Source organism: Telmatherina bonti, assembly GCF_933228915.1.
Source record: "Telmatherina bonti genome assembly, chromosome: 23".
NCBI classification, from domain to species: Eukaryota; Metazoa; Chordata; class Actinopteri; order Atheriniformes; family Telmatherinidae; genus Telmatherina; species Telmatherina bonti.
Genome location: NC_136632.1, coordinates 10917984 through 10941873, shown reverse-complemented (window position 1 = coordinate 10941873; position 23890 = coordinate 10917984). Strand labels below are relative to the sequence as shown.

The 23890-nt window shown below is 40.9% G+C and overlaps 1 protein-coding gene across 1 annotated transcript in view; it reads left to right on the top strand.

Moving 5' to 3' along the window:
* Positions 1 to 237: 237 nt before the first annotated feature.
* Positions 238 to 23890, top strand: part of wnk1b (WNK lysine deficient protein kinase 1b) — an 89817-nt gene continuing 66164 nt past the window's right edge. Inside the window, exons 1-2 of the mRNA XM_079263061.1 lie at positions 238 to 754; positions 3664 to 5254. Of these exons, the coding sequence (XP_079119187.1) occupies positions 4295 to 5254 (960 nt within the window). The 5' untranslated portion in view covers positions 238 to 754; positions 3664 to 4294. The remainder of the gene's footprint in view (positions 755 to 3663; positions 5255 to 23890) is intronic.

Below are 23890 nucleotides of genomic sequence, written 5' to 3'. Positions count from 1 at the left end.
ACTCTGGCCCAGGGACCTGTGCACTATTAATCCGGCCCTGCGTCTGTCTGCCTTTTGGTTTTTTTTTTTCGTTTTATTTTGACAAACTGAGTCCTTTCCGGCTTCATCCGTGTTAACGATAGTGGATTGTTGCGGCACTGCTGCGTGAAAACCCAGCCGTCGCCGTGACGAGTCATCGCTAGAGAAGACCCCAAAGTGAACGGAGCCGCTGTCTGATGGCTTAAAAACGGGGGGACAACAGTTTATCACAGCGGATTTATTGCATTAAACCAGCCTTAAGGAGCCACGCGACAGTCGCAGAGGCGGACTGGACGTCGATGTGAATTATGATTTAGCATCTTTGAGTGAGGCTGCTGCCGGATACAGACAGCACAGAGACAGACCGAAAGTAGTGTCGGAGCCGCCGAGACACCAGCGAGCAAACTTGGCATCTCCGTGCTGTGGGAGGTGTCTGCCTGTCGGCTTGTTGAGCTTAACACTCGCCGCATCTCTTCATATACCTTATTTAAAGGGGTTGGACCAAAATAATGTTTTTGTAATTTGCTAATTTCTATTTTTTTTCTCTCTTTTTATTTTTATTTTTTTTGTATTTCTTCCCCCGGCAACCAACTGTGGCTTTAATGTGACGCACCATCCTGACATTTGTGCTGAGTGTCGGAGAGGACCCCCACTGCAGAGGAGTTTAATGCTCATTTATCGAGTTTTTTTGTCTTCAGTTTTTAGCGGTACCAAATACTCCACACCGATGTGAGAGGTAATGGATATTTTTTCTGTTTTCTCACAATGCTTTCTCCAAGTCGTGACTGGCCGCTGCTCCACGTCTTACAGCCCGGTAGACAAAGTTAGCAGCAAAGCGTCGTTTTAAGTTGGTGAAGCCGCACAGCGAGCTTCGCTTCAGGACATTTGTCATCATTTAGCATCCTTTCAAGCCCACTTAGCAACTACCCTGCTCTGACTTGAGATAAATATTGCCCCGATACTTTGAAGATGCATCATGTTAAAAGCTGAGCCCTAAACAATCCCATGTATGAGGTGGTAAACGCGCTCACGTGCACATTTGAACAGGATGAAGCACTTTTGCTCCATTAGATTGTAAAGGTCAGCAGCTTCATTAACCTCACTTTAGGCTCTGCTTGGTTGTCAATAGATGTTGGCAAAATGAAATAAATTTAAAATTAAATAAGAAAAATAGATAAATTAATAAATAGTAAATAAGATAACTTAATACATATCAATATGTATATATCTTTCAAAAATGTGTTTACATTTTCTGCAGAACTTTGTATTAACACTAACACTAAAGTGTTATCTTTACTAATACTGTAAATCTAATTTTGTAGATGCACTCCTTATCAATATTTATATATTTCTGTTGCAATGTGTTTTCATGATTTATGAATCACCCAGCAAAGCCCATTTTAGATAAATAAGTTAAGTATCGCAGTAATAATACTGACGTATATGAACTCATTATTATGTGGAAAAATATCTACTTTCATCAGTCTTTTTTCACATGAAACCTGGCTCATTATTTTCATCCATAAAGATTTTACTAGATGTCTTTCCATTTGGGAGAGTCTTTTTTTTTTTTTTTTTTCCCTCCTCTCTGATCGTAAACACATAAGCCCCTGCTCCTCATTACTCCATACAACAGTCCATCACTCTTGTGAAATCATTGTAAAATATGATTGCTAAGTCTTAAAAGCTGCATGTCATAGTCTCAATATGAGGTCATATGTTTTTCACTGCTCCTCGTGAATGATTCAGGTTTAATGTTGGCTCATATTAAACAGTAAGCTGCACTGATGCCCTCCTGCCTGGCCCTGATACAGGGTTGAATCAGTCACTAGTCGCACAGCTGTACCCTGAGAACGCAACTCTGAAGTGGTTTATGACATAGGTCGAGAGTGTCTAGCTCTGGTCCTCTGGGGCAAGAATCCCGTATCAATGTGCCCAAGCTTCAACACACTTGACTCTAATTAATGAGTCATTTTGCAGAACTTACCAGCTTGTTTGATCAGTTTAATTTGAGTCAGATTGTTGAAGCAGGAAGCATTGAAAACCTGCAGGACAGCAGACCTCGAGGACTGATTTTGGACACCCCAGACTTAGGTCAAACTCTCCTAGTAATGCACTCCATTGAAGATTGCTCTCTCATTATTGAGTCATCAGTCTCATCAGATGGTGCCGTCTTATTCAGTGTGAATCCATTTACTGCAGTACAGACGATACCAGAGACTTGAGACATCTGCTTGAACAAATTACCTCTGTTAACCTGACGGGCAGCCTCTAAATGCACAGTCTGTGCCATGATTTCATGCTCATTTTAAAACTTGCTCATTAGACATGTAGCAGAACAGCACACATCGCTGCACAGGACAGATTTGGTTTCTTTCTTAAACAAGGTTGTTGTACCTGGTGGCCTTGGAGCATACACCTGTTCAGCTCAGCTTAGCTCACATCTTTCTCCAATTTTACATTATTGACATAACATGAAGAAACCTGGAAGGTCTAATTGAGTTTTTGTAAGTGATGCAGTGAGGATGCACTCTTAGCACATTATGCTTTTATATACAACAGCCCCTTAACTATGTGGGATGGTTGATAGTTAGAGCTCATAAGGCTGTAAATTCCCTCAGCTGCTTTATGCAGATTAGATCACTTATTGATGAAAACAACGGGTTCAATGAAAAAATGAAAATGTGACCATCGTTTAACACTTTTTTTTTTTTTTTTTTTAAAAACATCATTGTAAATGTGCTAAAAGATTTTTCACATCGAACACCAAAGCGACTTCTGCTTCTCTGAACTGGTGATGATAATTGAGTCAAAGTTATCGGTGGGTTGTTATGTCAGGTTGCTTGGAAATCCAGTAAGCATATTTTCTTGCCACTTATGTTGCCTGTAATTCAATATGCTGAGTAATATATTGAGCGCTGTCCTCAGTTATGCATTTAGTATCTGTGCAGTAGTTCTGTCTGCGTTGCTTCCAGGTCCCCTTCCTCTCTCATGTCAAGCTGCTGAATTGCCAGAGAGTAGCCTAACCTTGAGGTCAGTCAGGCTGCGGTCACTTTGGGGCTAAATTTGGAATGGCGGAGCAATTAGGCACATGCTTTGCTACATCACTTCGCTGCACTCGCAACATAAGGGCAGTCGGGGGGTGAGTGAATTAAGGAGTTTTTGTTTGGTGACCTCAAAGTTTCACTGAATATTTCAAGACTCCTTTTCTGGAATGAATAATGAATTACTTTCCCGTACAAGAAACCCAGATCTTTTTCTTGCTCTTCTCCTTTTGCGTCATTTATTCAGCAAATAGCTTATGAAAGCAGTATCCAGATGGGAGAAATGTTAGCTTTGTGGTCTCAGATGACAGATTTGTCAAATGCAACCAGAACTCTAACAGCAATTGATTGGTGTTCGCCCCCTCCCCTCCGTTTGTGTCAATCATACTTGTGTTCAAATAGCAGCAAAATGTTAGAGTATCTCACAGCTTGTACAGTACGTTCTAGCATTCCCTTTGGCTAGCATCCAAGTATCTTGAGGTGTCCTTGATGCTAGTTGGATCAGTTATACAGTCATGAGAGAACACGTGGGGATTTTATTTTGATTTGCGATGTGTTATCTCACAGTTTTCCATCTGTCCTCTTTTCTTTTTATTTTCAGGCACAAGTACTTAAGCAGACCGAGCGGGACCAGGCTAGGCCCACCTAGCCGTCTGTCTGGCCTGACCAGACAGGCCAGCATCCTGTTCAGAGGGAGAGAACGTCTTGCCCCTCATTTGACGGAAACTTCACAAGACCTTCCAGTCAGGCTGTAAGACGTCAAAGATTCAAGCAAGCCATACTGGTCTGATCAATCTGCAGTCCTTCCATGTTGTGGTCGTCCCCGTCTGGATGTTGGCAGCAGGATGGATTCGGGTGTTGATTTGAACGTCGACACCTCATTGCAGCGCTTGCAGCCCTCCTTCTTTGACTGCCTTTTGTCTCTTCCCTCCCCGATCTCTAAGCCCCTTCCTCTCACCTGGGGCCTCCCTGAGCCCTGTATGGAAGGGCCTTATAGAAACTGTAGGCTGTCTTGTTAAAACAATTGACAATTCAAAGTTGAAGCAGAGTTGATAAGTCCTTACAAACTGCTCAGCACAGCAAAGGTTGCCGCAATCGATTGATTCATCTCCTGTTACTTCTCTACCTTTATTTTCCTTGAGGTGTCACAAGTTTTAGAGCTTTTCAGTTTACAAAAATCCTAATTTATACACACACAATTTCTTTTATTGTGTTCTGAGCTTTGTGGAAGAATGTCGAAAAGCAGCAGCAGCAGCAGCAAAGCAGTGAAATTCATTGCCCCTCTCCCCCCTACCTCCTCTGCCTCCCCCTGCCCTTCACCTCAATCCCCCCACAAGAATGTGAATGGCTCTGCCAGTTCTGACACGCATGTCGTGGAGAACATCATCGGGCAGCCTGAGGTGCAACGCCGGCGCCACACAATGGATAGAGACTCCAAAACGGCCGAGCACCGTTTCTTCCGTCGGAGTGTTATTTGCGACTCGACTGCCACGGCTTTGGACCTTCCCAGCAAAGCGGCTGTGATACTCACCTCACCTCCAGACAGTGAAGGGACTCCCACCATCTTGTCTTCACAGCTTTCGGGGCATGGAGCTGGGCAACAAGATTCCAAAGACAAGGAGGTCACCAGAGATTCCCATCTGCTTAACACCGACCTCCCGCCTTACCTTGAACTCGGCGAGGCAGTCACACAGGGGCACGAGCAAAAAGCTGTGGAAGAGTCAGACGTGAGCGTTGCAACAGCTGCCATTCCCAGCAGCGGCGTTGATGACCACAGCACTGATGGGACGGCAAAAGAGCCCATTCCGACAGTATTGGATGTTACGGACAAAACAGATGGCACGCAGCCTGAAGTTGTGTTGCGTTCCAGAGCGCTTCAGGACTCGCAGCAGGTGGGAAAAGATGGGAAAGGGATTGCGCATGCGGAAGAGGGGAGCGTTAGTAGTCCGACAGAAGAGAAAGACAGGGATCCAGAGGAGGAGAAGGGACTGGCGAAAGCACGAGCAGAGCAGCGAGAGGCTGAGAAACGAGTGCAAGAGGATATAGAAGAAGCTGAAACAAAAGCGGTGGGGACTTCACCAGATGGACGCTTCCTGAAATTTGACATAGAGATTGGAAGAGGGTCCTTCAAGACGGTGTACAAGGGACTGGATACAGAGACTACCGTGGAAGTGGCGTGGTGTGAGCTACAGGTGAGTCAAGACTAAAGACTGTAAACTTCTCAGTGCATGCTCTGTCCTTGGAATCTTAGTTTCCTTTTGGCTTTATTTCCATTCTGATATGCTGATTTTATTTCACAAGAACATCCTGGTCAGCCAGATCTTTTTGTGTATAAATTCATAATGAGATCAGTTTCAGTGAGACGGAGATAATGGTGCAGATTACATCTTGGCTAAAGCTAGCTGCTTTTTCTGCTTTGATTTTTGCAGCACTTTAGATCAAGCATGGCAGATAAAGTGGAATCCTGCTGGTAGAAAGCAAAGAGGAATTTTATTCAGGCTGTTTCCCTCTTCATCAGCCCCTAAATTTGTATTTCTTGAATGTTTCGGCTGATTTTTAGTTGGTACCGTTTGCGTAACTCTCATCGCTCGACCTCTTTCCCTCTTACTCATGGTTTTGTTTTGACATTGCGAATGTGCTGTCTTGCGTCTCTGGTGCTGTAATGGCTGATTTCTGAATGTGTGTGAACGGATGCTGAGGTGCATCAGACTCCCACCATAAGTTGTATAAATGCCTATAGAGAGCAGAAGAAGATGCCAGACATCTGAAGCCACAACATAATGGGGTTTGATTTCCTAATGACTGCGTCAGCATGACGACCAAATGCCATAAACCGGCCTGCATGACACATGTAGAAGGCAACGTGAGGACAGGTTGCTGGGCAGCTTCCAGTCTAATTTAGTTATCACTTATAAAGGTAAAAAGAAAACAATGGCACTCTTTACACAACTTCTGCAGTCAGTGTGTTTTTTTTTTTTTTTGTCAAAGACAAAGTGAAATGCTATTTGTGAAGAAAGCATACATGAAAAAGAGAACAAAACAGTTTCTTTCAGCTCTTGTTGAGGCGCAGGCATGGAGCCAGAGGTGCGTTCAGCGGTTGGAGATGTAGAATAACAGTCTCAACCGGTCATATGACATTCAGAGCACTGACTGAGCTGAGGACGAAAATACTGACATGGACTCGTGTAGAACTGCTTGCACTGATGAAACACTTGTTTCTGCACAAGAGAGACACATGTAGCAGATTTGAAGGGTTATATTAGGAATTATGAAAAGTATGAGCCTTCATAATTAGCCACTTAGTTTAAGCTACGTGTGTGTCACTCTACAACAAATGTTTATCGGAAGGTCAGATGACGTCAGACTGTATGATTAACTGTTTTCTTGCAAATCTACACATGTTTAGTGTGTTGTGATTATTTCTTTTGGAAGCATGTGGTTGTTTTCCTGCCATCGCCATCACAAGATACTCCTTGAGTCTTCCTGAATCCCCAGGGCTAAAAGCAGCTTTGCCTGATGCCCTGCGTCTAGGATACAGCAATTTGTTTGTCAGAAAACAAGCGTCCAGCTTTGGCTGAGTTTTTCTGTCACACGTCTCTTGTTTTCTCTCTCTTTTTCTCTCTGCCTCGCTCACTCTGGTGATGCATGACAACGCCGTGTGCCTTCCCGTTGCAGGTTAAACATATAGAAAGTCCAGTTCGACTAAATAAACAGAAATGAATACTCTTCTCCACGGCCCGATTGTTATCCTCTAAATGTGTTTTCCAAAGATGACAGTGCAACTGTTGACATGTGGCCAAATGCTGGGAGTAAAGTTACACACGTGCACACACACGTTCTGCCATAACCAATCACATTTGCTCGCTGGGTGGGCACGGCAGCTGGAAATCCGTAGGAGTCGGTATCATCTGGAACTCAGTTTTCTGTTTGTGCAAATGTGCGCGTGTGGTGCGTTTCCAGCATATTAAGTCACTGCAGTTTGCATATTGAGCGATTTACTATTGCTTAAATTCAGGGGAGTATTTGGAGACACATATTTTCGTGGTTGAATCTTTATATTTCACAGCATCTGATCCAAAACAGGTTAACTTCTGTCACCTGGGAAATCCTAAGATGGATGGAAACGAAGCGGGATAGCGGTGTGGGAGATGGATCTGATAGTTTGCTTAAAGCTTAAGCAAACTATGGTGATAAATAGATGGCGGGAGTGGTGAGCAGGAGGAAGAAGGTCACCCCAGTAGCTTATCTTAAGGTGTTATGTCAGACTGTATGGTGGATGACGGATGAGATAGAAGAGACTAATGCGGGTCTTTAGCAATGAAAGGAATCCTTGAGATGATTTTGTTCTAGAAATAGCTTTCTAATGTTTGTAGCTGCTGTTAGCTGTAGCATTTCTTTGTCAAGTAGGAACAAACTGGGTAAATATCTGATGGTTTAACAACAAATGACGAGCTTTTAAAGTCTTTTTAAAATCCTGAACTGTATTGGTATCTCCGTGATCGGTGACAAAAGAGTGGAGAGATGAATTAGCAAATGAGTGAAATTTGTTCAGTAAAAGTGAAGAGACATCAGCTGGACGGAGGAGGGGTAGAGGTCATAGTTCAGCTTGTCTTTTCAGTGGAGATCAGTGGGTGCTGCGACCACCTATGGCTTCAGTGGAGGGAGGAAAGCAAAACAGGCAGGTTTAGATTGAATAAAATAAAATAATTGGAGTTGGTGTCACTTTTGGAACAAGAGTTTGGAGATAGAGGGAATGGGCAAACATCCCAATTTAGAGGTGAAGGTCAAATGAGAAACCCTGGGAGGTGGGAAAAGGAAGAAAGAGTGAGAAAAGCCAACACTTGAAGCAAGAGGATGAGGAGGAAGATGGAGAGGAGCATTGAAAGTAAAGATGAAAAGAGGATAGTTCCTGTGTGGATGTGTTGTGACCTCGGGCTTCTAGCTCTTTTGCCACTTAAAGGCCTTGAGATTTCTTTCTTAACAGAAACACAAGGCGGATTAGCCCCGACCCACACAAGTGCATACACACATTTTTCAGGGGGCTGTGAAGCAGGAGGCCGCCCTCAAAGCTTAAGCAGCTTTGTTGGCATACTGTATGCAAGCATTACACCTTCATTTAAGAGTTTTAACATAATTTTTGCTTTACAACTCAATCATTTAGTTTGATTCCGACTCAAATTAGCATTGTGACACTGGGTAATTAAATCTTTTCTTAAAATGTTGACAAATATGGCTCACAGTGTCCAAAATTAGCTTTGTGCACATTGTTGTTGGTGATGACCCATTTTAACCTGATACTGGCCTGAAAACGTCCCATGTGTTCGTAAAAGGACAGAGGAAAGAGGCAGAAAAGGACGGAGGATACAGAGAGCTTTGTCAAGACCGTATATAACAAATTTAAAAGCCTTTAAATCCCATAGGCAGTTTAACTAAACAAAGGATTCTTTGTACCTAATCTTTATGCAGATTTCAAGGCTTTGCCTTAATAACAACTTCTATTTGATTGTACAAAAAAAACCAAACGCATCCAAAAATCGCTATTTTTCTTAGGTCAATCAACTCTGTTTGAATTGGGGAAATATTACATGCCAGTATTTTAAATAATATATGATAAACGAGTACACATATTACAAAAAAAGAGTAAAAGTATTATACTAAAAGACAAGTATCCTCAGATTATTCCAGGGTAGCAAAGCAGAGGTGTTACAGATTTTCCAGGGGTTCAGATTTCCCTGACAAAACAGCAGACTGCAGCAGCTCTCTGCAAAGGCTGCCTCTCCCTGCTAAGTGATTCTAAAGTTGCTATAAAGAACTACTGGCCACCCCCAAAACACACAGACCTGCATCATAAAAGAATGGAAACTGGGTTTGCACTTTTAAATGTTTTCTTGTAAAGGTTTTAAGTGCCAGCTACAAATAATTTACTTAGTTCCTTTTCCTTATTACCAATTAAGACAAAGCCATATATGTGCATGTAAAGGAGGGTTTGTACAGCACTTAGGTTCATGAGTGTGTGTGTGTGTGTGTGTGTGTGTATTTGCAATTTGGCTTTAGTTGAATGTGCGCATACTGCAGCTATAGCTTTTGGGGATTGTTAAGTTATTTATTATTCCCGGCTTCATTGCAGATGAGCTCAAGTGTTTAATTACAAAAAATTAGAGTGGAAACTTGCTGGATATTTCCTGTGTTTTGAGTGTAATGGATTTTGTGGACTCTGTAATTTATGAACCACCTGAAAAGAGAATTTGTAGCTGGAATGAGCACTTTTCTCTGCAGCAGTCATGGTGGAAAATCACCAGCAGCTCCCTCGCAGTTGTTTGGAAATGGCTTGTAGGTCTGAGTAGGTCACCAACTAATGATCACGATCATTCAATTACATGTGATTTACTTGGCAGCAAGTTACAATATGACTCGAGGGTGCTTTACCCAGGAAAGTTAAGACCTTATGCATTTAACGCCTCTCATAAGGCAGTTTTTCTTTTATAATAAATCTAACTGAATGTTTCCTTTCAACTGGCTCAACAAGTTTGTTTGATGCCTCATTACCTGCAAGGATGACGAGTAACTGAAAGATGTTTAGGACTTGTTGTCAAAGTTAAGAGTACACTAACGTGCAACAGCTGAAAGTTTAAGACACATAGCATTCCAACAAATCAAACTTTGACACGCGCTCGTGCCTAAAAACACACATAGCATGAAGTTTTGTTCTGATAAGGCCACACAGCCCAGCCAGCTGGAGTTATAAGAGATGAAATGGGGAAAACGCCATAAGCTTAAGTCACTCAGTGTGCTGTCCTGATGTTGGATAATCTGGAGCTGACAGAGGATGAGGAGGAGATGTGGAGGGAATCTCAGTTTCATTTACTTTGCTGCTCAGTTCTATCTGGATTGCTTTGTCTTTATCCCGCCTCAGCTCATACTCAGCCTCACCCCCTCCTCCCCGTCCTCGTCCTCCGTCCTGTGTCAGTAACCAGCTGTGAGCTGCAAAGGAAGAGAGACGGAAAAGCTGGCACTTCCTCATATGTAAACCATCCATGTTTCCGTCCACTCAGGTTACTTTCCGGTTAAGTGTGTGTGTGTGTTTGCTTGTGTCTTCACACAGGGTTTCCCCAAATGTTGAACAGTAAGGTCAGGCCATCCTGCCTTTTAGAATTTGATTAGTATTGATTTCAGCAGAGGGGTGAAATGTCACATGGGCTAATCTTCAGGTCGTGTTGTGTTATCAGTGAGAAGTTTAAGTGTCATTGTATTAGTGCAGAGTCACTCGCACATTGCGAAAAACATTGCAGGTATTGTACAAATATCCACCCATGGGAGTGAAGCCTTTTTTTAAAAAAAAGATTTGTATTACACTTGTATAAATCAAGCTTGATGACTTTATTAGCTTGAATTTGTTTACAAATGAAAACCGAGCCTATTCTTCAGTCCACACCATAGACTGGATAAAAGATGGGTGGAGCCTATGTGACCTCACCCCTGGGTCACATCTCTGCAGAGCTGTTCCCATCATCACCATGTCGGCGCCTCTTACTGTTGCTACTGGAAAATACAAAAATGGGCAAAAAGGTAAAGCTAACTGAGCCAGCGGTAGCTAACCTGCTAACGGACAGAGGTGGCAATTCCTGGTCCAGAAAGTAACAATCTTGCCCAGCAGCTGTTCCAACCAGTCACCAAACGAGCTGAATTTAATGAACAGAGTTTATTTGCCAGGTAAACGAGTCTGTTAGTGAACACATCTGTCCTAAATGTACAGGTAGATTAAAAAACATGGCAGGACTTTTACTTTCTGGACCAGGAATTGCCACGTCTGCTAGCGGAAGTTGGCGGGCTAAAGCTAAGTCATGCTGTTAGCTGGCTAAAGACAGCAGTTGTGCTATACTCTGCCTTCTTGCAGCAGGAAATCAGGTACTTGTCAATCAAAAGGAAATACCTCTAATTATCTTAAATTAGGCTGCACGGTGGCACAGTGGTTAGCACTGTGGCCTCACAGCAAGAAGGTCACTGGTTCGATCCTTGGCTGGGGAGGGGTTTGGTCAGTGGCCTTTCTGTGTGGAGTTTGCATGTTCTCCCCGTGTATGCGTGGGTTCTCTCCGGGTACTCCGGCTTCCTCCCACCATCCAAAGACATGCATGTTAGGTTAATTGGTTACTCTAAATTGCCCTAGGAATGAATGAGAGCATGAGTGGTTGTGTGGCCCTGCGATGGACTGGCGAGCTGTCCAAGGTGTACCCTGCCTGTCGCCCAAAAGCCAGCTGGGATAGGCTCCAGCCTCCCCGCAACCCTGAATTGGAATAAGCGGTTCAGAAAATGAATGAATATCCTAAATTTCAAGATTAACTAACTTGTAAAGGAATGGTTTATAAACAAAACAAATTTACTCCCCACACTGGTGTCATAAGGGTAAATCTGATCTATTAAACTTAAAAATGGGTTTTTAAACTAGGCTACATACATGTTTATTTCTGCTTTGAAGTTGGTCTTTTTAACATGGGAGTCTATGGGGATTGACTCCCTTATGCAGCCAGCCCCTAGCGGATGAGGGAGGTACTGCAATTTTATGGCACTTCTGCATCAGCTATACTTTTTACTTCAGGAGGTTGCTACTTGGTCCAGGCGTTTGAATCTGTGTGTATTTGACTGTGTGTGGGTGTAGCTAATCTAATTGCTTTGGCACTTTCATCTAAAATAAAGTCATGGTGCAAATGAAAGTGCTGAGACAGATGAAAGATGCTGTAGAAAAAGCTGTGGGTGTGTTTCTGGGGTTACGTCACTCTGTGTGACAGAATGTGTGTGTGTAAGTGCTTTATTGTGATTAGAGCTTGCTTTAATTAGAAACAGGGTGTGTGTATGTGTGTGTTGTTGGCTCATGGATACGCACTGTATGCTTATGCTTGGTTGAGGTATTGTGTGTGTGTGTGTGTGTGTGTGTGTGTGTGTGTGTGTGTAATGGGTTAGTTGGGGACAATGAATGCATCAGGCAGATGTTAGATGACTTGTTCTCTGAGACATTTTCTATTTTTTCTACTATCCCTCTCATGTTCTTTCTCTTTATTCTTCCCACTCAAGCTTAGCTTTTTCCGAATAAATTCACTTCGTCATCAATCTGTTTCTTCCATTATTTTCCATTTTTCACCATTTTTTTTTTCTCACCATCTAATTCTCTTTCCTTCTTGGGTTTTATTCAATGACCTGGACCTTTAGCCTAATTTTTGTTTTATTCATTAATCATTTTATAATATCCGATATTTGATATTTATCCAATATTTGAAGGAAACTTTAATATAGACATTACAAAAACAGTCCAGATTCTGCCTGACTTAATGCAAGTGTAGAGACTGATTAGCAAATGAGTTGTTTTTTTTTGTTTGGTTTTTTTTTTTTTTGTCCTCATTTTTTATTTTTTCTCTAATTTACTGCCAGGAAACTGCTCAACAATACTGACATTGTGAAAGTAATCACTTCCTGGAAATCCAGAGCTACGATTGGCTAGCTGCAGATCAGAAGCAGGGGATTGGGTCACGTTGCTTCAGCCTGAAATGACGAACATGGGATCAGATTATGAATCCTCTGAATCTACACAGAAGAATTTTTACACAGTAAATCCTAGATGCAAACAAAAAGAATAAGAGTATAGCAGTTCAGTATAATCTACAGTGAGAGAGAGTTGGTTTATATGGATTAAATTGGTAAAAATGTCTATATGTATATCTATGTATGTATGTATGTATATGTGTAGGAAGCATCCTCTCAGTCTGGTTAAACACAGGACACATTTGGCTAGGGTCCACCTAATCGCTGTTTACTATTCAAGGAATTTGATTAAAAGTTTTTATTTCATTTCAAAAACATTTGACAAAGTCTTGTTATTTGAAATGAAGCAAAGCTGAGAATATACAACGCAGATCAGCCAGTGATGGCAGGGTTGAGTGCTTGTTTAACAGACCTGTGTGTCTCATAGGAGAGGGGGTAAAGGTGGTGTGTGACCTCGGTCTAAAATAGATCACGTCTCTCAACTGCCTACTGTCTGCGTCAGCGTAAAGTGACCTGGCCTACACATCTATGGAGCTTGCTCTACAACTCTGTGTGTGTGTGTGTGTTACGGTCTGTCATGTCTTTATATTTGTGTTTAGTCTGCTTTTGCTTTTGTCTATGCCCTGACTCTGCACAGGCCATTCTGCTGTGTGTGCTCAGTCTGTCTATAGAATGTGTGTGCGCATGTACATAATGAACTCCTGTTTCTGTCTTTGTGTTCACCTCGTATTTTATGTGTGTGTGTGTGTGTGTGTGTGTGTGTGTGTGTGTGTGTGTGTGTGTGTGTGTGTTTGAGGGGGGGAGCTGCCTGGCTTCATTGTATCCCTCCCAGATTCCCCACATTCCTCTGATAAGATGTCATTCCTCAGTGAAATGCTTTGGGGTGTGTGTGCATTAGAAGGTGACGCCCCCAGTCCCACCTCCCTCCCTATAATGCATGCATAGAATGATACAGTCACATTTGTTCTAGCCAATGGTCATTATAGCACATTTTATGTATGCATGCAGACAAATACGCTGGTTTATTGTGTTATGCATTGGATTTAAAAAAAAATCTTAAGAGATAGCAAAGAGAATTCATACCCAAACCTGAAAACATCCAGCCTTAATAGAAGATTAAAAGACAGAATATAATTCTTTTCACCTATTGTTGTTGTGAGAAGTTTACAGCAGGAGTAGATGGAATACAAGTGTAATGAACAGAAATGGTTTGGGGTTAGTAAGTTCATTTATTTCTGGAACTAGAACAACAGTTTTATAATAACTCGCATCACACTGTCTGTGTGAAATTGTGTTTGATGTATCTGTGTTTTTATTTATTTATTTTTCCTGTCTCTATCACTCTGACTTCCATTTTTGTCTCTCTCTTTGTCTGTCTGGCTGGCCGGCTCTGGCATCCTCCATGACCTTAACTAAAGCATGTGGGGAAGAGACACAAAAAGGGGAGCATAGAGAGAGAGAGGGAGGAGATGGGATTTTTCCCTGTCATTTTTCCCCTTTCTGCTCTATAAATAGCAGCAGAGCAGCAGTGTCATCTGCTGAGCCATAAGTAGAGCATAATGAGTGGGGACTGTGTGTGGCTGCTTGTGTCAGAGAATGTATGTGTGTCAGTCTCGATGTGTGTATAGAAATATTTTCAGATGGCATAACTTAGACAAGGTGCATAAATCTGCTTCATCAGGTTGTATGTCTACATTTCAGAAGTTGAAGCATTAAACATTTTACTTTCAGCCAGGACACTGGTTCTATTCTCAACCTCAGCAACAGCTGCTCTACTTTTGTTCAAGGATACTAATTTGTATAATGGATTACAACTATGTTGATTACCACCTATTTTCATGATTAGTTTTGCAAGTGCTTAATCATACATTATTATTAAAAAAAAACTGTTCAGACCAAAATCAGACCAAAACTGCTAAATGCACAAGAGAAGATGCAGACAGCATACATTTGCCATGCATGAAAGATGGTTAACGCGGCTAGACAACCAGTTGATCAACTAATTGATTCAACTCGAGGGGATTATGCAGCTTGAGCGGAGTAATTTGTCATCAATGGAGAGCTTCCAATCCTATCGAAAAAATACTTTTTATAATATTGAAGGGATGGTGAATTTATTTGATTGTAATGCTTATTTTGATTCTAAATCATTCTTCATGGCTTCACATACTGGTGAGCTTACCATGAGCCTTCTCTGCATTTTTGTTGCATTACTTTGACATAACAAGGAGGGGTTGTTCCAAAGGTGGATGAATTAGTCTCTTATCTCAGTGGTTGCTTCCATTTTTGGAAGAAAGTCTGCCAAGCACAATGCTGAGTCAGTTGGAGGTGTATATAAACACACACACACACACACACACATAATCGGAGAGTCTGTGGTCGGCGAGCCAGGAAGTGCTCCCCACCAGATTAGGAGTCAATCCTTCATAAGCCACAGTTCATGATGTAATCACGTAAGAGTGATACTCAATCACACTGATGGTGCGCGAAGCTCAGTGCCATTGGAATTGAATTGGGAAAACCCCTTCTGTCTTTTAAAGCTGAGGTTAAAGCTGAAAAGCTGCATGGTTCACCATTAATGAATGGAAGCTTGTTCCGAAGTGTGATCTCACATTTAATTTCTTGGGGAACACCTTGACGTGATGAGACCAACTGACTGAAGAGAAAGAGATATAGCCCCTGAATGTCTAACATTATTAAAGCAAATAGTCTCTCCTGTCTTTAGTGCTAACAAGTGCAGATGCACAGGTTTGAACAAAATAGGGTTGAGAGAGAGGTCAGGTTTGTTTTTTTGCTATCGTTTTGCCTTTGTATTTGTGAATATGTGCTAGTTGTGTTGCCCTGTCAGTTCATTGTGTTATTGGTGATAAATGGCTCACTTCGCTCACCCTTTTTGTTGACTTTGGCTTAATTACACAGCATAGGGTGGTGCTGAGCAAGCAAAAAGGACAGAGATGAAGGCAATGGAGAATGAGAAAGAGGGACAAGCATATGTGAAGAGTAAGACTTAAGAGTTTGGTTGTTGTTTTGTGTGATGGGTATCAGCAAGATGTTGCGTATTTGTCCCAAGGATTTCTTGTGTGTTTGTCTAGGCTCATCTGAAAGCCTCTGTCCATTCCCACTACATCAATATTTGATTTGCAATATTTCTTATTTAGTGCTCAGTGTGCATGATTCCACATTTTTAGCCTTTTGTAGTTGGCTTATGCACATGCAAAAGTCATGATGTGAGTTACTGTCTGAGCACATGATATATTAAGGCTCATTTTACTTATTAATCTCTGGGAGGCAGAGGAAGAAGCATTAATTGTGCAATATCATACAACAAATGGTAAAGAAATCACAATAAACCCAGCACAAAGAGCAGCAGATAAGCAAGAAGTACACATGAGACCCAAAGTAGAGATGACCGGGGAAAGAGAGTCAAACAGAGAAACAGTAAGGGCTTCTGATAAACAAAGCAGAATTAGTGTGTGATATTTGCAGAGATAAATGGAGACAGACAAGAAAGAGAGAGACAGCAAGACAGGGTCGGTTACAGATAGAGTAGGTGAAGGTGACACAGACGGGGGAGAGTGAGACAGAAAGTTAATGGGAAGCTTTAGAAGGTAATGGACTGTAGTTCCCCTGTGGTCTGACGGCAGTCTCATTCAACCTGTGTACTTTAGGCATTGTCTGCTCCATTGTAGATTCAATAACCAGATGCTCCCTTGCCTTGGGGCTTTTACACAAGAGTGCATAGCAGCTTTCACAACTGTCAGTGATGGCGCTGCAGTTGAGTTAGTGCTTGAAGAAGAGGGATTTGACGTGGTTGAATTCGTAAAGTGGAGTGCACCAGTTTAGTTTCACAAGTTGAGCAATATTCAATGTTTACTCGGCTTATCCCTGAAGAGATCCTCATGTATTCTGCGACTTTACTCTAGCTTTAGATTGATAATGCTTTGCTGAGTCTGTGTGTGTTTGATGTGTGGGTGGCCAGGCATGCATTCATTCTTAGTTGTGTGGCTATGTTTGCAGAAGAGCAGGTTGGGGTGTTGATATGATTTAAATGCTCACTAAGAATAGCTTCTGCTTTTTGATATCCTGATTTGAAAGCATTTCAAGGGTTTTTTTTTTTTCTGATAATCATTTTCATTAGGAGGAGAAACTGTGTTTAATTAAGCCTAAATAGTGTTTTGCTGTCTTAACACTTCATTCACTTGACAAAGCAAAAGAAGGGATGCATACACACACTACGCTGCAAAGAACAAAAGACAACAAAACATTTTTGGCACCCAAATACTGCAGACTTTAGTTGCAGATGGCACTACAACCTCACCTCAGTCTACAGCACATCCGGACTCTGTGGTTACTGCTTTGCACACAGACATTTTGCACAGCTATTCCTGTATGTTAAGAAATGTCACAAAAATGTGGTAAGCCACCAGCTACTGGCTACCTGGGTATCCATTCTCTGTAGCTGACACATGCTTTATGCTACTTTTTTTTATGCCCATTGATGTCCATGTTATCCAAGCTCTTTTCTAATGGGGGTTTTGGTTCAAATTTGGAAGATTAAAAAAAATAAAGGGTGAATGCAAACAATAATTAAAGGGAGGGAAAAATCTAATAGGCAAAAACATTTATTCCTTCGGTGTTTCGAACTTTTGAAAAAAGAAAAACAACCGGATAACATTGGGATTAAAGTGTCCACAACCGGTTTCTAGTCTTAGCTGGCAAATTACAACCTCATATGACTGACTAGTATCCTTCCTGATATTAATACCGGATATTGACATCATAGTCAGTCCTTCCAGGAATTTGTGATGTACAGTACCAATCACAACTAATGTTCATACCGACCCCCTCTTGCAAATTCTACTAATTCTAGTAATTTTACCCAATCACCGCAATTTAAATGCAGATTTGACAATATCTGTGCTTCTGTATGTTGCCTGATCTGTCACTTCCATGATATTTTCCAAGCATATGAGGAGGTGTTTGGTTCAACTGGCTTAGCAGCCACCTCACAGACAAGACATCATCCTGCAGCCTGTTGCTGCATGTCAACCCCTCACTGTACCTGAGGCATTTTCCTGTCAACTAGTTGTGTAATAAAGGCCCCAGAGCCTAAAACTACCTACATCATGAAAGTGGAGGCCGCTGTTTTATACCTGTTGCAACATTGCAGGCTGAATGATGAGAAACATCAGCATGAATGATGAGTCTATGACATTTGACAGCCATTTAGTCCTCCACATCTGCTGTAAATGATGAATGTATCAAGATATGTAAAGGTTTCATACGCACTAAAAACCCCTGACTAGTTCTATTATACCTTCACGCAAAGGCGGTCGCAAAATCAGGCTGTTGAGGTGGCAACTATTGCAAAAAATGCAACAAAATCCTGAAGGGACCACCAAACTTGTCCCAAAGTTTTCAGCAATTCCTCAAGAAGAGCTCTCTGTCACCATTGCTTGGATGTCCACTACAGGAGGAAAATACAAAGGGATTTGCTGTTTTCCTCCTGTAGCTTCTTGTGATGTGGCTCTGTTGCTTGTAGTCCTCACTACCATCCAATGGTACTTGCTTAAAAAAGTGTAAACATGCCATATATATTTATCTGTGATGCTGCTTTGAATTTTCTCCAATAGATCATTAAAATCTTAATAGAAAAAGGAAAAAAGATACTGCCAAGTCTTGTTATGCCACAAATGCCTAAATCAACCCTCATCAGCCACTTATATGATCCCTACAGAGTTCTGTTTGTCTACTAAGCCATGATGCAAGTTGTATATTTAATTGCAATACATAACATACATACATGCTGGTCTTTCCATAAAGTAGTACAGAATTTACTTGCACTGTATGTTGACAGCAACATCCAAGAGTAATACTATTCTTATGTCATGAGCTTCTTAAAGGTTAAATGTAATTTTTTTTTAAGCTTTTAATTTATTTAAAATCGAATTGCTTAGTTGACTTGGAGCTTTTAAAGCAGCAAAAACCCACTCTTCTGCATGATTATATCATATTTGTGAAAGAGTAAGGCTATGAAGTGGGGTGCGATGTGTGCGGATTAGGTATAGCGCAGCCAATGTGTTTTGTAAGCATCTTTATTTAACTCTGAACAGGTTTGAAGACTTCTTTTTTTGTTGAAACAGCATATCTGCCCCTGCTTCAATGGTGGGAAATGTCCTTACCTAGTCCAAATATTCACAGCTTGCTAGTGTAATGTGTGAAAATAAGGGCTGAATGGGTGTGTGAAGGTCAGAGAGGAATAAAATTAGTCAAAAAAAAAACAACAAAAAACATTTAAGCAGTTTCCGATGCCTTTTAGATTGACGCTAGCACCTGCTTACGTGTGCTTAACATCTGTAGCACTTTGGCTCTGGAGTGTGTGTGAGTACTTGCACGTCCCACCAGGTTTTTACCTTTGATTACTGAGGGATTCGTCTGAATTGTGGTCGGTTATTGAGCAATAAATCAACTGTGTGTTTGTTTGAGAGCAGGGATAAACATGTACCAACTAACCATGGGAAAGGCCAACACCCAAGCTAAAGAGTGTGGTAGTAAATCCTTTTATCAACCAAACCATCTCAACTTGTCTGATTATGTTAAATTTAAGCCAAATGCATTTCTGCTTTCAGATTTTTATCGTCAATTTTTCAGGTATTTTGGAAACTGGCTGTTTGTTTAGTTGTCATATCTCCGTATTGGTTGGAAAAGCCACCTTCTTTTTTTCCTGCTCAGGAATTGTTTTCTTGCTGAGGCTTGTTTTTTTAAAATCTTGTTTATCATCACTTAGAACGTGTCCTGTGAGCAATCATTTCTCATATGTTAACAAGACAAAATGAACAGTATCTACATGATCTTTAAATCCATCTTTTATATAATATGAATACATATAATCCACACACACCTGTTTTTGTTCGAGGGGTTTGCCAAACTTTCTTTCAGAAGGTGTTCGAAAGGAATCAGCTGAGGTTGTTCAAGCATCTGACAAGGATGCCTCCTGGTGGTCCCCAGGAGGTTTTCTGGACATGTCCCACTGGGAGGAGATTCTCATTCCATCTTTCCAACAGGGATTATGTATCCAAATGGCCCTGGGGATGTTTCAAGATAAGATACGGAGCTGGAGTTTGTGGAAACAGTGTCTGTGTCTCAGTCCTAGACTTGTTACCTTCATGACCTAAGTGGAAGACATTGATAGATTAATAGATGGATGGCTGCTGTAGAATAATTGTTTACCATCAGGGAGTCAACTGCACAGTGTGTGACGACTGAGATGTCAAAATGCTTTTGTGTTCAATGACTAGATCGTTGGATGTATGAGGTGTAAAATTTCATGAATTTGAGGTTCACACTGATAACTTCTCCCACTCTTCTTTGGAATTTGATTTATCAAAGGTGCATCTTGAATTCATAATTCATAATTCTCATTTTTTCATGATTTCTCTGTTGGAATAAATAATAAGTTTATGTTGGCTCACTTAAAATGTCATACTCTTGAAAGACTTCAACATCTTTTCCAGTGGCTTTAAGTGTGGCTACTGTACTCTACTCTAGGTGCTGTACTCTTTCAGAAGGGATGCAGTCTTCTGTCTTCTAACATTATTGTTATTCTCTCACAAATGCACTGTGATATAAGATATAGTGCTGAGAATTCCCAGTAACTTTCTGAATCGATCGTTGTCTGCATTTAACAGTCCATTACTGGATTAATTTCGGAGTACATACATGTGTGGTGACGCACTTCCTGTTACTTTTAAAACATTCAGTGTTTGTTGATCATGGCAGAACCCATGGTTTTAGCATTAGCTGCTAATGTGAGATGAAAGAAGCTTCTAAATAGTTTACAGATGGATGTAATCCAATAGTGAGTGAATAAAAGTCCAGCTTTGGCATTATATCTGCTAGTGAAGCTGCTTTTGGGCAGTTACTGTAGATGCCTTGTCACAGCTGTGAACATAATCATTCAAATCTACCATTTATCCTCCTCATTTATTAAGTTTCTCATAGTTTTCCAGTCACCAGTTCAGTGTCTACAAACAAAATTATTATAAAGCTATTTTAAAAATCTGAATTTGACTGTGTTTCTGACAAAAAGCTGATTGTTGGACCGAAGCAACACAGACAGCCTTCCAACTCTGTATACATGCTAAGATCTCACATAGCATCGTTGTCATGCAAGAGTGGGTTTACTGTTGTCACTGGAAAACCAGACCTTAATCAAGCTCCAGGTTTTTTATCATTATTTATTAGATTAGTTAAATTTGGATCTATTTAAATCAATTTGATTTATTTTATATTTTTAAATATTTTTTTCAAAATTGATTGGATCAGACACTGAAGGCTCACCTTATAGGTTGTTTCACTTCCTAAATATGATTATTTCTTGCTGTGTTGTCTTGGGATGCGACTTATTGGGACATAAAGTGTTGGATGTGGACAGCTGGGACAAGCTGTGGACAAGCGGAGTTGCAAGTTTTCTTTCCTAACTGTTCTGCTGCTAACTGTGACATAAGTTGTTTAAGTACACAAATGCCATCAGGACATGTTTGTACTTATCTGAAAAGAGTTGTGTAAAAATAGCTAAATCTTCCCAGAGTACAAAACAAAATTCCTAAAATAGTTTTTTATGTAGATGGTACTGGCATCACAGAAAATAATGAAATATTTAACACAGCAAGTTCAAAACTAAAACCTTGATAGAAGCATATTACCTAAGGTTGGTCGTTATGTTGTTTCATTTTCTATCCTAATTTTTTTTTCAAATTGAATAGCAAGACAAATGACCAGCATCCTCCACTCCAATTATTAATAAATGCATGTCTTTAGACGGTGGGAGGAAACCTGAATACCTGGTGAGAACCTATGCATACAAGGGGAGAACATGCAAACGTCACACATTAAGTCCACTACTAGAACTTCCTTCCCCAGCTTGCTGACCCCCACCCCACCTTACATACTGACTATAGGTGCGGCATTTCATGCCAGTATGACATTGAACGCAACATGTCTGGGCTGAAATCACATGCTACATTAGAACATAGTACTTTGTGGTTGTCTCCCAATGATTTAGTGATATTGGTGGATTACGATTGCTTGTGTTTTGTGTGTGTGTGAAAGGAAAATGTATGCTGTGTATTTTGTGAGTTATATATGAATATATCTACATTGATTGATTGTTTCGGTAATGCACTCTATTTGATCTGCTAATTACTAATACGTTAACCACTTAATTACCACCAGATGGTGATAAATTATACAACTGGATCGCCAGCAATCCAGTTGTATAATCGCTTATCCAGTTGTGATTGCTGGCGATCCAGTGATATGAAGAGGTTAAATGTTTACTTTTAAACACCCGAGGGAACTTAAATGATGGGAAGTTTAGGTGAAATTAATAATATTAATAATGATAATAATAAGGTCCAAAGACAATTTCAAATTAAAAAGACTACTTTCATCATCTGTATGTTGCATTGTAACACAAGTTGAGTCTTGTTTGCACAAAAACTTTTCCCACAGATTCCTGTGTCAGGTATTCCCATCTCAGGTGGGAATTCCATGCATTTCACCAAAGTATAATCCATCATCCCTTGCCTACTTGTGCACCACACTTCCCTCCCCCTTTTCTGTTATGGATGTCATCCTTTAAATGACCACATTTTGACCCTGGTGTTTCATCAATCGGGTGCTCAAGTCATTCATCCATTTCACTATTTTTTTCTGTTCAGCTTTTCTTTCTCCTTCTGTCTTCACACAACCTCCATATACCTAACTCTCTCTCCCCCTCTGTCCTTTTTTCTCTGTATTTTTCCTCTCAGCCTCTCACTCTTCTTCCAGATGTCTGCCCTCCGTTTTACTGTGTCTCTGTACTTGTCTAACTCATTGTAATCTTTTCACTCTCCACCTCTCTTTCTGTCTGTCTCCTTGTCTATAAATAGAGTCCTCGTGGGTTGGACGTGTTATTTACCTTGATTGGACTTCTCTCCTCTTCTCTTCTCTTTTCTTCTCTTCTCTTCTGAATTATATACAAAGGACTTTCACTTCAGTGTTTTAAGTGTTTTCCATCACTAGAAACTTTCAACAATCTTTTATTCCATTCATCAAGCAGTCTTTCTTGTAAACTCCCACATAAATCTCAACTCCTTTTAAAGACCAGCTTACTTAGCCCACTAAAATTGTGGGCTTTAACAACAGTTATCTCATGATTTATCCAATTTTCATTGGACTGATTGCGTGCATTGAGGAGCTGAGTCATCTTGTCAATAATAGGTGAGGTGAAAACCCCTTTACAAGCATTCAAGCAATTATAGATTTATGTGTTTTGGTTTTTCTTATTGACAAAGTGATTATCATATTGTCAATTTTATATAATTTATGCAGAGCGCATTCCTTTGCTTGTTGATTTTGGCTGCCGTTAATTTATTCCAACTCGTCTCCATTTCCACTGCCTGACTCTGTCATTCACCTTTATGCAGCTTTCAGAGGAACTGCAAACACGAAAGGATATATACAAACATGGTCCCACCAAAGCTGACGCAAACATTTATTTAAACCTGCTCATAGGTGCTGTTAAGTGAAAGTAAAAACAGAACATAAGAAGCCACATTCATACAACCATCAACATAAGCATTCACACACCAACATGGTTGGAAACACACACTTGGACTTTCTCAGGAATAGGAATTGAGTCCAAGTTTGGGGTCAGATTAAGGGTCAGTGTTTGTGTTATTTAAGGGATGCCATCAGAGAAGTCCTTTGGGATGATGACAGATTAGTTGAGACAGGCAGACGAAGCAGAGAAAAAGAAGAAGAGAATCGTGTCTGATGTTCTGTGCTAACTTCATAGTATGTAACTGGGCTGTCTCAGTCGTTTCTGGTGTGTGTGTGTGTGCGTGTGTGCGTGTGTGCGTGTGTGCGTGTGTGCGTGTGTGCGTGTGTGCGTGCGTGCGTGCGTGCGTGCGTGCGTGCCAGTCCCTCATCACTGTTTTTATCACCATCTGACCTCAGTGTAGACTGATGAGGTGAATGTTTTGGTTTTCAAAGAACATAAAAGCATTGTTAAATTTAGTTTAGCCTTTTTGTTTTGCTCTGAATTAATCCATGCTCACTTCCATCACGACTGTTAATCCACCCTTATTTAGATGTCCCATTAAAATTGTTGAATCTCTGTGTTTCTGACGCTCTCCTGTTCTCATTTTTCTATTTGTCTCCTCTTCCTACAGCGAGATTATACACTTGACACACACTGAACCAACCTAAGCCTGTTTAACTGCATATCAGACAGGTGCTGCAGATATGCTGCT